The 15,081-nt window shown below is 38.7% G+C and overlaps 1 protein-coding gene across 1 annotated transcript in view; it reads left to right on the forward strand.

Moving 5' to 3' along the window:
• Positions 1-15,081, forward strand: part of LOC136857368 (transcriptional regulator ATRX) — a 605,506-nt gene that overhangs the window by 496,263 nt on the left and 94,162 nt on the right. Inside the window, exons 26-29 of the mRNA XM_068225161.1 lie at positions 6,147-6,362; positions 8,205-8,382; positions 8,477-8,647; positions 13,329-13,512. Coding sequence (XP_068081262.1) covers positions 6,147-6,362; positions 8,205-8,382; positions 8,477-8,647; positions 13,329-13,512 — 749 coding nt within the window. The remainder of the gene's footprint in view (positions 1-6,146; positions 6,363-8,204; positions 8,383-8,476; positions 8,648-13,328; positions 13,513-15,081) is intronic.

Raw genomic sequence — 15,081 nt, forward strand, 5'->3', positions numbered from 1 at the left:
TTCTTGGTCTTCCCACCATCCGTTTCCCTGCCACATGTCGCTTCAAGTTAACATATTCTGTCCTTGTTGGCTCCATCCTCATTACATGCCCAAACTACCTCAATCTGTACTTCATACCCGATTTAGCAATGATGTAACAATCCCAGCTTCCTTCCTAACCACATCATTCCTTAACTTGTCCAGTTCGGTTTTTTGAATTATGGACTTACGGAACTTCATCTCGGATGCCTGCAACCTGGATGAGTCTTTCTTAGTGAGGGTGCAGGTTTCAATACCCTAGGTTAAGATTGGTATGAAGTACTGATTGAACATCACCAGCTTTGATTTTGTTGGTACGTTGGGATCCCAGAGGAGTGTTCGTACTTGCTGGTAAAAGTGAGAGCTCTTCTGCACTCTATTTACCACCTCCTTTGTTGCTATTGTATCTCGAGATATTACACTGCCGAGGTATGTAAAGCTTTCCACACTTTCTAATGGATGGTTTCCTAGCATGATGCTTGCTGGTCTTCCCTCTCTGTTTATTGCCATCACTACTGTTTTGAGTTCACTTATCTTGAGATTGAACTGCTGGAACTTAACCTTCCATTCATTGATTCTTGACTGTACTTGTTCCTCAGTTTCTCACCAGATCATAACATCATCAGGAAAGGCCATTGCATTTAGTTCACCAGAGGTTTTCTTGATGTCCTTCATTATGTCATCCATGATGGTGATAAACAATAGTGGGGATAGTGCACTGCCTTGCTGGACTCCACTTCGGTCTAGAACCAGCATGAATGTCCGTCACCTAATCGCACACAGCTGGTACAGTTCTCATACAGCACCTGAACTTTCCTCACCAGTCACCAGTTCACTTACGAACGTAAAATTAAGCACCAACATGTCGCACAAGCTCCTGTTGCGCGATCCAAACAAACACGCCCACATCAAAGACTGGTTGAGACTGACATTCCCTGCAGCTGTAGGCCGACATGCTAGGGCCGTGAAATTAAGTTCTCTACCAAATCCTTATCCAGGCCAGTAGTTGCAGGTGCATTGTGCGTGCTACATTGCCAGGAACACTATTTTAAATTTCATATGGTGGGAGTTACGAACGTACTAAAGGGTGACATAAATCTGCTATCCAGGTTTCATCAACATGTATTTAGTAGAACATGGACTGGTTCTTGGGAATAATAACATAATAACCAGGGAAACGTGCTAGAGAGGAACGTCTTGATCAGTTTCAACTGTATTGATTAGGTGGGAACTCGAAGTTCATAATTGTGATTGTTGGAACTATCAATATGGACTAATGAAGCTACTAACATTGTTACATCTTACAGTACAACCTCAGTAATCCAGCACCTCTCCAGTCCTCGCAGAGCTGGATTACTGGGATTCATAGGATAAAGCATCACATCAGAGAAAGGACATCGGCTGCTATCAAAAAGATGTATGAAATCAAAAACCTCACTAAATTCGCCCTCAAAACACCCATGAATTTTTTCCGAGCAAAAATAGAATTGCTGCTTACATATCCTATAGATATGATCTGGGAACAGATATCTTAGAATGTGTCAAAGGAAGATTCTTGAAAAAAGGCCCTTTGAGTGCCATAGCGCTCATCTTGGAGACTTGTCTGAGCTGACAAAGAGAAACATTCCTAATAGAAGACCTCGTATTGAACAGACACCTACCATCCACCCCACATGAGATGGAATTTCTCTGACTGAAATGGGAAGAGAAGTCTGATGAACCTTTAAAATTCTACTCTACTGATGCAATGATGTACCAAACTGGGCAGAACCGAAGAGTGTCCTAGCTCAGCTAGCAGTTCATGGATTCCATTCATAAGCTCTGCACTGAAGCTAGCTGCCTTGTTCAAAATGTTTATGCTTCTACTAATGATACCACTTCACAAGCTACCCAAAAAGAACAAAGTCCTTGAGGACAGTAGCAGAGAAAAGAAGAATGAAGAGCTAAATCATTTTTTACACATTTGTGTGCTTTACCTTAATAATTAATAGAATAAAACTTCTGGTTATAGAAAAAATAAATTCAAAGACAGCATGGAGTTCTGTGCTAGGTATGGCATGCACCCAAACATTGGCAGATGTGGAGTGTCATGCTTAAACACATTGTACAGCCTCTACATTATGCTACCATCTGTTGTAGGGATTGTGAACTAAGTCAAACGTACTTTTACGTATGGATAGTGGATTGTTTTCCCTTCCTCGTAATCAGTATATCAACTCCATCAATCTTTTTATTTTCTTTGAGCAACTTGAAAGTAATCAATCCTAGTGTTGTGATAAGCAATCATGGTGCAAAGAGGTAAAGCATGGCTCTCTGTTGAGAGTATTTTCTTTTAAACATTTACAATGAGTCGGGTAATAGTGATTTTAATTCCGAAGATAGTTAAAAAGTGATGTTGCTGTGGCAGAAATGAATGCAGTAAGTAAAGACAACAGGGACGTGTGTGCTTGTGTGACAGGTGCCTATGCATTTTACTGGGAAGGTATGTCTGTTGTTCAAAGGGAAGTATTTCATAATGTAGAGTAGAAACAGTGTGTTATATTCTATCAAAATGTTGAGCATATGTACCAAAACTATTGAGTTACAGTGCTTCCAGTATAACTCACAGTGAGTAGCGGCGTCCTCCTGCACTAGCTAGTGATGTGCTCTGTGAATGCTCCTGTGCTCAGGGTTAATTTGTGCATACTTCATATGTTTGTACATACCGGTAACATTTAGGGTTCTTTCTTCTTCTTCTTCTTCTTCTTCTTCTTCTTCTTCTTCTTCTTCTTCACCCATTCCCTTTTCCAGATTCTCTCTGGGTAGGGTAGTTTACCAAAGCTCTCCACCGTACTCGATCTTTCCACAATTCCTCTTCTAGTACTCTATTGCTATTGACTCCTCTATTTGCAATACAGTCCACAACAGAGCTCCTCCATCTCATTCTAGGACGTCACCTAGACCTCTTTCCAGTCACTGTATCAATGAATGTTCTCTTTCGTATTCTCTCTCCCGGCATTCTCACCATGTGTCCAAACCATTTTAGCTTTGCTATATCTATCTCTTCTTGAAGTTTACACACTCCCACGCTTCTCCTTATTTCCTCATTTCGTATTCTGTCTCGTCTTGTCTTTCCCTGTATGCTCCTCAAGAACCTCAATTCAGCTGCTTGTATCTTACTTTGGTTCCGCTTAGTTAATGTCCAGGCTACTGAAGGATAGGTCAGTAGGTCAGTATAGGTTTATAATAGGACGAGTATAAAAACTTCATTGGCACATCTTTGTTCCATACAATGTGTCTCACACACTGGTAGAAACTTGCAGACTGCTGTATTCTAAAATCAGTTTCTCCATCCAAATTTCAATCTTCACGCTGCCCAAATATTGAAAAATTTTCACCACTTCAAGAGGTTCATTTCCTATTTTTATCACTCCCCTGGATTTTCTGTTACCTCTTGTCATGATCAAAGTCTTACTTTTCACACTACTAATCTTCATTCCAAAATATCTTATCTCCTCATTCCATAAATCAACTTGTGTTTGTACTTCCTCTTCATTATCTCCCCAAACTACTGTACATTGTCATCAGCAAAGAGCATAGACTTTACTTACTCGCCCATCATCTTCTCCTTGATATTATGTAGAACTCTATCCATGATGATAATGAGGAGTAAGGTAGACAATATACTTCCCTGTCTTAATCCTGTCTCTACTCTGAACCATTCAGTTTGACCCACTTTGGTTCTAACACAGCCTTCGCAATTTTGATACAATGCTATTACCATCTGAAATTGTTTCATTCCCAATCTGTGCCTCTGTCAATGTTTTCCATGCCAAATTCCTTGGAACACTGCCATATGCCTTTTTAATATCTAGAAACGTTACTACCATGTCCTTTCCATATTCCCAATACCTTTCCATTATTTGACGCAGTGTAAATATTGGGTCAAATGTGGACCTGCCTCTTCTGAATCCATACTGGTGTTCTGCCAATTTTCCCTCTACTCTCTCTTATTCGTCTATCCAAGATTCTTTCAAGGATCTTAGCTGTATGAAGTATCAGTATCACTCCTCTGTAATTTTCACATTGCTTCCGTCTCCTTTCTTGAAAATTGGTATAATGACCCATTTCGTCCACTCTTTTGGAACAGTCTTTTCTCTCCATATCACTCTGAAGAGTGTATACAACCACTGTAGACCAACTTCTCCTGCTACTATTATCATTTCTGTGGTGACCTCTTCAGTTCCAGCTGCCTTGCCTCATTTTATTCTTCTAGTGGCCCACTTAATCTCTGCCATGGACACCTCGTTTTCCTTATCTTCCATATGCACTAAATCTGGTTCTTCGATTTCTCGTTGTACTGAGGTATTTTGCATGTTGTAAAGCTGTTCAAAGTATTTTCCCCACCTTCGCAATACATTCTGCTTCTGTCATAATTTCCTCCTGTTCATTTTTATTGAAGTTAGCACCTTCTCCTGGGTTTTTCTTCTTTTTAACCCACTGGAATAAGATCTTTTTGTTTCTGGTTCTATCCTCTTGCAGAGATTCAGTGAATTTTTGCCAGCATTTTTTTTTTTTTTTTTTTTTTTTTTTTTCTTTTTTTTCACTTCTTGAACCACCTTGGAGCACTCCTTGCAGTGCCTGTATTCTGTTTTTCATTCTGTTGTTCTGTTTCTCAGCTATCTTTTCCAAGCTTGTTTCTTCCTTTTAACTATATCTTGTCATTCCACCAGGGCGTTTCTTGATCTTTCTTCCTGCCTGATACTCTTTCACAGGTCTTTTCTGCAGACTCAACCACGACTCTTTTAATGTGTGTGTGTGGAACTCTTCATTTATTTCCTTCTCCTGCAATTTCCACACCCTTAGCTTTCTCTGCCTAATCTCGGTCATCTTTTATATCTTTCCCATCTTTAACTTATCTATCACAACTCTGTGATCTCCTTCGAAAGATTCACTTGGGAGGGCTGTTACGTCTACCAACATTTTCGTTACCTTTCTCGACCAAAATGTAATCTGTCCAAAAACATATCAGATGTAAGGCTTTTCAGGCATTTGCTCTATTAAAACCAGCGTTTCGTCTTAGGTCTGACACTAGACTCATCAGAGTGGGATGTGTCAGACCCTACCCACTGACGCTGGGGTGTATGCATACACCTAAGACAAAACACTGGTTAATAGAGCAAACGCCTGAAAAGCCTTACATCTGATATGTTTTTTGACATTTTTGACATGCTCTGTTGGTGAAAAATATCTAATTCCCTCCATGGGAATTTAGAATTTTCCATTCAAAATGTAATCTATCAGTTTTTATTTTGTTATCCCAATTATATCTTGTTATCTTCTGACTGTTTTTCTTTCGAAACCATGTGTTACCAATGATTAGCTCATTTCTTCTACAAAAAACTACCAAAATATCTCCAGCCTTGTTTCTCTTCCCATATCCAAATGGACCTATAATCTCCTCATCTCCTTTTCTTTCCTGACCTACTTGGGCATTCATATCTCCTATGGTCACAACTTGTTTGTCCTGTATATGGCCTTCCAGTTATTCAAGGTATTCCTCTAGATCCATATCTGTATGTCCTGTTTGTGGAGAATACCCTTGAATTATATCTGTAACACCAGTTTCAAGTCTCAGTCTGACCTTAATCAACCTGTCATTTATGTTTTCCACCAATGACAAGTGTAATATTTAGGGTTATGATTCAAAAATATAATCGATTAGAACGTGTTCTAATTCACTTTCAAGGTTTCTCAAGTATAGCAAGTGATTTGACATATAAACTTGTTAAGTACAGTATTGAAAATTCTCGTGAAGTCTTGAATTTGACTAAAGTTTGATCGTGTACAACAGGCTTTACACCACGTATACTGTATTCAACTACCCTTCTCTTACACTGTACGCACAGAACTGCCTCTTACTAGGATGAGTGAAGAATTGTCATGCCTTCCTGTCAGTTGTGGTGCGCCATTGTGACACTGTATAGCCAGTCCATGATCTTAAGGACTACCGTATTCTGCATATGTATATTTCACTGTATTTTGCAGTTTATCTGTTTTAAATTTAATATTGTGAGAGCAATTACTGTAGCAATAAGGTGTCGTTTGCTAGGATCATTTCTGAATTAAAGTTCTCCTGCTTGCTTCAGGCTTGTGTTCAGTCAGTCATTGTACTCATTGGACCTAATAGAATATTTCCTGGGCCGTATTGATGCTGCCAACCAGAGCGGTGAACCTGACGAGAAGCTTGATAACCACATGGATTCGTGGTCCATTGGGTTGGACTACTTTCGACTAGATGGATCGACATCCAGTGAAAACAGAAATGCTTGGTGCAAGATTTTCAACCGTGAAGATAATTACAGGTATGTGCCCTTTATTTATGAGAGTAAATTGGATTAATTCTGAATATCCATTTTTTGTGATAAATGTGAATCAAGTTTAAAGCGACTCATACTCAATGAGGGTGCCAGTAGCTGTGTGGTTAGCATGGTGGTTTCTCAAGCAGAAGACTGGAGATACAGTCCCATCAAATAGATTGATGAGAAGAGAGGTAATCTGTACTGCTCAGGAAAAAAAATTTGGTCACATCTCTGTATGTTTCTAACTACAGTGTACTAATGCATTGTGAAATGGAGACTGGACTATTATGGCAATAGCCTGTCCTGTGTACATTTACACATTGGAGATCGAGCCCAAGTGTGTATCAGGGTGGCATAACAGCGCAGACTGACCGCACCTGGGGCTAACTTGGGCCCGCGTATTTATTAGATTGTCAACACAGCCCGAACGAGAATTAGGCAGAAACTGTATATACCACTTTGTAGAACTTTTATAACAGCTATACCATGCGCTCGAGTCATCTGTAGTTTTCTCAAACTTATAGCAGCTTATTTTTGCACGTGTTTGCTTTTAAACTGCATGCTTCCAGCTGCTCAAGGCGCGTGCTTTCACCATTTTGTTTGCATCATGCGAAGTGTTTAGTCTGTAATTTGTGATTTGCTGCCGCTATCATGAGTGGATCATGGAATGAAAGTGGAATTGTAGAGATGTTAGAAGAGATTTTTAATGACAGTGGTTCAGAAGAAAAGGTAGATGATTCAGATCCAGACTCTGATTTCGAACTTCATGTTATGGCAACCACAAATGCATCTGTGTTGTACCGGGAAACACGGGATGCAGGTACCAGAAAAAAATACCATCTACAACAGTTCATGGTTGAGTTAGGTGAAGCTCTTGTAGTAAAATCTGGAACAGATTTCCACCAGCAACCAGGATCAAGTTCAGCCTCTCAACAGATTGCTAGGATGGCATTTTGTTTAGAGGATTCCTCCAACTGAAAAGAAAGAACAACCAACGTGCACTTGCAAAGTCTGTGCAGATAAAGGAAAAGCGGAAAATAGAAAAGTAACAAGACAAAAAACATGCTGGTGGTGTCCAATAAGTTATGTAGCACTTTCTGTTCCTGAATGCTTCAACCTATTCAACACTCAAGCCCATTATGTGTAAGACTTTGTTGTCAGACTTTTTTTGTTGTTGTTGTTGTAAAAGGCATACCGTTGGAAAACGTGCAATGTGAAAGTATTCAGTAGATCTTAGTGCAACGTAAAATATACACAGATACTGAGAGCTTGCTGAGTCATAGGAACACACCATGGTCTGAGACCCTTCAATATTTCCGTCAACACACTTCCAATGACAGTGTAACGAATGCTGTGGAACGTTCAGCTCGGCAAGAGAATCATAAAACTCGAGCGCTCTGGAGCATTGGGAACAGCATAGGGTTAAGATGCTTAATTACCACATAACCATTTTGGTATATGACCAATATAGTGAGTGTCCAAAGAATGCTATTCATTTCAATATGGATACAAATAAAAAGTGACCAAATTTGTGTTTTGAATATTGTATTTGAAGATAGCAGTGTATAAAGAAGTGGATATTTTCCTTCTTTTTTCTTTCTATTTCTCTCTCTACCTTTCTTTGTGTGACTTCAAGGAAATCTAATTAGGCCTATCACTATAATTTCAATATTGCTCCCCAGAACCAGGGTGGTCGCTGTTTCTTTAAGTGAGCATCCCTCTTAAAAGTGAATTCGCTTGGAACAATTTTGAAACTTATATGTACCTAACCTAGCACATAATTATTTTAGTGTTCTGTGGGATAACATTAATCTTTTTCCTGAACTTCTTTTTTCTTTTATCCAGAGCACGTTTGTTCCTGATATCAACACGAGCTGGTGGATTGGGCATCAATCTGTATGCAGCGAATCGTGTCATAATATTTGATGCCTCTTGGAATCCTTCTCATGATGTACAGAGTATTTTCCGAATCTATCGTTTTGGCCAGAAGAAGCCATGCTATATTTATCGTTTCCTTGCTTTGGTAATTAGACATTTATTCTCAAGCATTTGAAATGACTTTTCTGTTGCTAGTCTGGTGTGAAGAGTCTGAGAAAATTTTGTTATTTCTGTTACAGGGTACCATGGAAGAAAAGATCTATGATCGTCAAATTGCAAAGCTGTCTCTTTCCTGTCGTGTAGTAGATGAGCAGCAGATTGAAAGGCATTATAACTTTGCTGATTTGAATGAACTCTATAGTTTTGATCCCCAGCAGAAAGCTAAGAGGCCTACACCGGTTTTGCCAAAGGTAAATATGAGTATAGTGCTATTAAAACAACGTGCGTGTTCTGACAGCTCCCAGCGTGGTAGTTAAGAGGTGGCAGGTACTATGGAAACCAGTACATGCCTCCTGTTAAGCCAGTCCTAGGTAGACACGCGCTCTCCCTTCTCCTACACCCTCTGTCTTAAGGCTCCGAGAGGCAGCCGGTTCAGGTTGTCAATTAGTGTACCGTAGCACATGTGGCAGGGCTTTATAACAGTGTCTGCTTTAAGTGATATTATCTGTATAGTGTGTTTTTGAAATCAGCTCCACTCCTTTGCTCACCACCACGTGCTGCGAGCTGTCAGAACACACACGTGTTGTTTTGTTTTAATAAGACTTTTAAGTGTGCTCTTGCTGCTCCTTTGGCCCTTCCATGTTCTCAAACAGTTTTACCCCTCAGTGGCTCTACCTTTTTCTCTGTACGCTCAAATTATTTTTATTCTCTCCCTCTTCTGCAAGGTACATTATTGTGTTAATTACTGTAATTTTTATGGATCTAATTTTCATGAGACAAACATGTTCAGACTGCTTCTCATCATGATTGACCTAAATATTTAGCCACTATTTCTCTAGGTTTAGTATGTAGTAAAAAGTGGTACAGTGGAACCTCGATTCTTCAATTTTAGAGAAATCCTGGGGGGAAAACATAGTGTGAGAAAGCGGAAAATCTGGTAATAAATTAAAACTATCAACAATTCAACTAAACATCTCGATAATGAAATATGTATAATTATAATTTTACAAAAACTCCTACATCAATAATGTAAGTTCAAAATGTTGATATTATAAATTTAGTTTTACCAAGGAGACTTTTCACTTTCCCGTGAAAACTTCTTTCAGTTTAGCAATGTTGATCAGCCATGGTCATAAAAAAAATATGGTACTAAATGACACCAAGCCAAGAAACAATAATTACAAGTAGTTTTTTTAGTTCTCCAATCTAATAAAGTAAAGCACATCCAAAAAAAGCACCCAGCATGATGGCCAAATCCCTTCTTCCCTCCTCCTCCTCCCCCCCCCCCCCCCCACCCTTGTCATTTGGTCACCGGTATATGTAGTAAGTTTCTGTAAGTCTTAGTACCGATACTGCATAAATGGCCTTTACTTTTAAAGGTTATCTTGTACTCAAGAATACGGTTTTGGATGCAAGTGTTGATTCTCAAAATTTCTTGAATGCATTATATTTGTTTCTGCCCGTTACTAATCACAAGCCACAAATTGGAGAAAAGGAAAAAATCGTCAAAACTCAAGAAATTTTTGTTTGTGACCTTGAGCTCAGCTGTGAAGCGCATTTAGATGCTTGCTGCACAAGCCAGTACAGATGATAAATGATACAAACTTTTTGAATGTTAGGCTGCATATATAAAACGACTGCAGTTTTAATAAGGACATTTTAACGTAAAAACGTAAACGTAAAAATCCCAATTTTATATTTGGTCCTGCACAGTTATATCCCAAGACCTCCCATGGTTTTATATATATTTAATATGTAGCATCTGTCTCATTTATCACCCGGGAGGAATAACTCATCACTGGTTGAATTACTATACATTCAAAGAGTTATGTCAGACCGCAAAACATCCGACAGGAATTATAAAATAATCTTCTCCACCCAAGATTCAGAATGCAACTTAACGTTTCACACGTAATATAACATCCTGTTGGACATCAAACACTCCATTCACCACAAGAAGACAAGCACATATACACTTGTTCAAGTCACAGTGAGAGCAGCATGACTCAAGTCTGATATAGATTTTGATTCCCATAGGGAACCTGGCCAGCAATCAAGATACTGCTTCCTGAATGAGGTCACTGTAACAAGTGAAATCATACATGGTAAGTCAGAGTAACATGAAGTCAGCAAGCAAGTCAGATGAATAAGCCTGTTAGAAAGTAATTAACAAATAACTGTAGGAAGTAACCACAAAGTTTCCACAACGAAGTGTAGAAGTTTCGAACTGATGGAGGTGACCGAGTAGAAGTGACCACGACCTGCTTGGGCCATTCCTTTGAAGCATTTCCACCACGTGGAGATCGCATCCTTCAAAGTTAATGGTAGAAATTTGTTTATGCCAGAACTCATGGTCTCATACATTCAATGAGATTCTGAAAGATTTTAAATTCACAGTTACCTGATGGGCCAATACAAATTTTGCACCCAGTGCCCTTAGTGCTACTCTACTGTTCTCATAGATTGATTATACTCTTAAATCGATATATCCCGTCTCTAACAGGACTTTTCAAACTGTATGATTTGCATGTTCCTGGTTCAACCAACGAGTTTTAACTGCCTTTCCAAAGATATGAATACTGTGGAGAGGTTTGAAATTGAATGCAGGTTTTTGGCACACAATCTAGTGATTAGAAATTGTATTCCACCAACTCTCCTATCCTGCCAGCCAACGTTCTGATGGGGAAAATGTTTTCCACCATCGGGACTCAAACCAGCTAACTATGGTATCAGACCATTAAAGGCTCTACACCTAATGATCATAGTTACCAGGTGAGCTGAAGGGCTGGTATGTGGTTTGAATGGTACATGCAGCTCACCTCCATTGGTGGTGCACCTGAAAGGAGCTGCCTCACTACGAGGACATGAGTTTAGTGTTTTTTAAATCAGTTTTTACTCAATATAATAGCACATAGTGAGTCATTTGATCTAGAACGAGAGTATCCCTTCGTCAACATATAGCAGCACTCGAATGACCTCAAACCTCTTGCAATTGTTAGAACAATCATAGTCATGGTGGTTGAGTTTCTCTGTTTCTCTTCTGAGGATGTAGAGAAAAAAATCCTTGCAAAACAAGAATTTTGTACAGTCTTCCTCTTTCACACAGCATGAACCCAAACCATGTCTGTTAACACAAGCTGTGAAAATATCAATCTACAAACCTGCTTAAAGTTCCACATCACATGTAAGCATACCATTGAAATTGACTCAATCGGAAAGGTTAAATACATTTTATATATTGAAGCAGGAAACATTTAATATTAAATAATAGCAGTTAGCCGCAGGTTAGCTCGCGTGGATTTCATAATTTTATAAAAGTAATCGTTCCTAGGTACTGTACTAAGACATTATCTGAAAATCCCTAAAGTATAAATTTCACCGAAAAATTGAGTTTCATTTACCCCAGAAACTCTTTGTAAACCACGTTTGTGGTATTGTCTTTTGCGGCTAAGATGACCATGCGACATAGAACTGTACACGTGAGAAAGTCTTCTTTCAAGTCGGGGAAAAAAAAAAAAAATTTTAAAGGACATTCCCAATACTAATTTTCACAACTGTAACATCTTCAGTTTTTTAGATATAAGTATCCTCATAAAAAATAATTCAACTTTTTATCACTTCTTTTAACCCACGTTAAGTGCCTTTTCCGAAAACAAAAAAAATACATGTTCCTGTATTTTTAAAGGACTTTCTAAATACCAAGTTTCAATACTGTGACATTAAGTTTTTGACATATAATATAGATACTGTATACCAGTACTTATTTAAAAAATCACCTATTTTTTCAATTCTTTTCAGCCCCTTAAGTGGATTTGCTGAAAATAAAAAAATGTATGTTTATTTTTAAGGGAGATTTTTAGGTATAAGTAACCTCATAAAAAAAGAATTCAACTTCACTTCTTTCCACCCTCTCCCACCTTAAGTGGACTTTCCGAAAACACAGAAGACATGTTTCTTTGAAGGAGATTCCAAATAACAATTTTCATGCCTTTAACAACTTTAGGTTTTGAGGTATATATCTCTTCACACAAAGAATTCAACTAATTTTTCAATTCTTTCACACACACACACACACCCAAAGTTGATTTTCCCCCAAAAATGCATGTTTTTATTTTTAAAGGAGATTCCAAATACCAATTTTCATGCCTGTAACGTCTTCACTTTTTGAGATAAAAGTATCGTTATAAAAGGTATTCAACCCCTTTTTCACTTTTTTTTTTTTTTACCCCCTTGATGGTATTTTTCAAAAACAATAAGTGTTTCTTTGTTTTTAAAGGTGATTCCAAATACCAGTTTTTACAACAGTAAAGTTTTAAGTTTTGGAGATATAAAAAATGAAATGGCGTATGGCTTTTAGTGCTGGGAGTGTCCTAGGACATGTTCGGCTCGCCAAGTGCAGGTCTTTTGATTTAACTCCCGTAGGCGACCTGCGCGTCGTGATGAGGATGAAATGATGATGAAGACAACACAACCCAGCCCCCGTGCCAGCGAAATCAACCGATGATGGTTAAAATTCCCGACTGCCGGGAATCGAACCCAGGACCCCTGTGACCAAAGGCCAGCACGCTAACCATTTAGCCATGGAGCCAGACAGCTATAGATATGTTCATTTAAAAAATTCACCCCCCATTTCACCCCCTTAGCGACGGAATATCCAGAAATCCTCTCTTATTGCGTACCTACACTGCAGTATAAATGTATCCCCAAAATTTTGTTTCTTTATATGTGGTAGTTTTGGCTCGGCGATGATGAGTTAGTCAGGCAGGACATGTTATTTTATATATATATATATATATAGATAGATAGATAGATTAATATTTAAAAAGGTTCTAATAATGATGCTGCTGATTGGTGTTAGTACCTAATGTTTATTGGCAGTATACCCGTTTTTTCATTTTTTTTTTTTTTTTTTTCATTTTTTTTTCATTACAGGATCGTTTGTTAGCTGAACTTTTAAAGGAGCACGAGTCCATTATAGAAACATACCATGAGCACGATTCATTGTTAGAGAATAAGGAGGAGGAGGAACTTAATGAGGAGGAGAGACAAGCTGCCTGGGAGGACTACGAGAACGAGAAGAAGGGTCGAATAGTACTGGAACAGAGCCCTGGCCTAGGTTAGTACCTACAGTCTAATTACCAGAAGAAATATGAGGGTTGCAACTTAAATAGTGGCAACACTGCTGTGGAGACGCTATGCAACGGAATCTAATATTGTCGTTGATAGCACACGTTGGTTATGTACCTACCTTACCTCAGAACAAATGGACTCACCCTTTCCACAGTGACGTTACGTCAGACCACTAGCTCACAAGTGACTGTGTTTTTCTCGCTTGTGCGCGCGCAGGTGAGTGGGAAGGGCGAGTCCATTTGATCTGAGGTAAGGTAGGTATGTAACCAACGTGTGATATTAGCGACAATATTAGATTCCGTTGCATAGAGTCTCCACAGCAATGTTGCCACTATTTAAGTTCCAACCCTCATATTTTCAAAACTTTTTTTGATGCTTAAAATACTGAGCGGAAGCGCAAAATTCTTGCTGAATATCAGAATTTATATTGCCTGGGTTTTTTTTTTTTTTTTTTAATGTCAAGAATAAACTGTTCCCATATTCCCGTATCCTTCCTTTATCTCCTTTACAATTCACCCATAACCATTAGAAACATCTTAGTCCAGTTTCATTTCTAAACAATTCCGTCTTTCCAACTAGAGTCTGTACACTGCTAATGCAGTTGTACATTGCTTGCATTATTTCTACAGTTTATGTATCCAGTCTCTTTTTGACCATGGTTTCGCAAACCTTCTCCCTGGGAATAGTATCGTATGCCTTTGTTAGATCTATGGATGTCATGACCATATCTGTTCCATATTCCCAATTCCTTTCCATTAATTGCCTCATGCGGAAGATTGGGTTCACTGTAGATAGGGAGATGAAGTTGTTACTATTTGCAGACAATATTGTGGTCTGGGGAACAGACAGCAAAGAAGTGCAACAACAACTTGATGCACTGAACAGGAAAACTGAAAAGTATGGTGTGACAATCAGCGCAGAGCAAAGCAAGACGATGGTGATATCAAGAGGAGAAAGACAAGGCACAGGCATTGCAAAAATTGGTGGTTAAAGCCTTGAAATTGTTGACAGTTTCAAATACCTAGGTCATGAATACAAGAATACAAGGCTGGACATGGAGATTAGCAACAGTGCAATCCATTCTACCAGAGTGTAAGAAACCTGTTGGGAATAAGGAAGTATCAAAGAATGAACTGTCTGTTATTCGTTTATAACTTGAGACGTACTTGTAATAGATCAGCTTATGTCGTGTCCAGTGTGTAGCGATTATTTCTTTCCTCAACGTACATCCCACCATGAATTCTAATAGATTCTACATCTAATCTCAAATTGGTCACAAAATATGCAGCCTGTGTGTACTCGACACAACCTAATGAGCTGACAGTCTGTTTGAAGTACAGTGTGGTCATGAAAGCTAAATATTCAATTTGCGAGATGTACATTACCAATCCGAGGTCTGGAAGATAGGAAACTTAAAAGGGTCCACCTTTTCAATACAAATAAATGTTATAGTTTATTTACAACATATATTTACACTCGGAACTAGTTTCGACGCTGTTTGGCGTCATCTTCAGCCAAAATGTGGGAAATAGGCTAGCATGTAGACATGTATATT

Source organism: Anabrus simplex, chromosome 1, assembly GCF_040414725.1.
Source record: "Anabrus simplex isolate iqAnaSimp1 chromosome 1, ASM4041472v1, whole genome shotgun sequence".
NCBI classification, from domain to species: domain Eukaryota; kingdom Metazoa; phylum Arthropoda; class Insecta; order Orthoptera; family Tettigoniidae; genus Anabrus; species Anabrus simplex.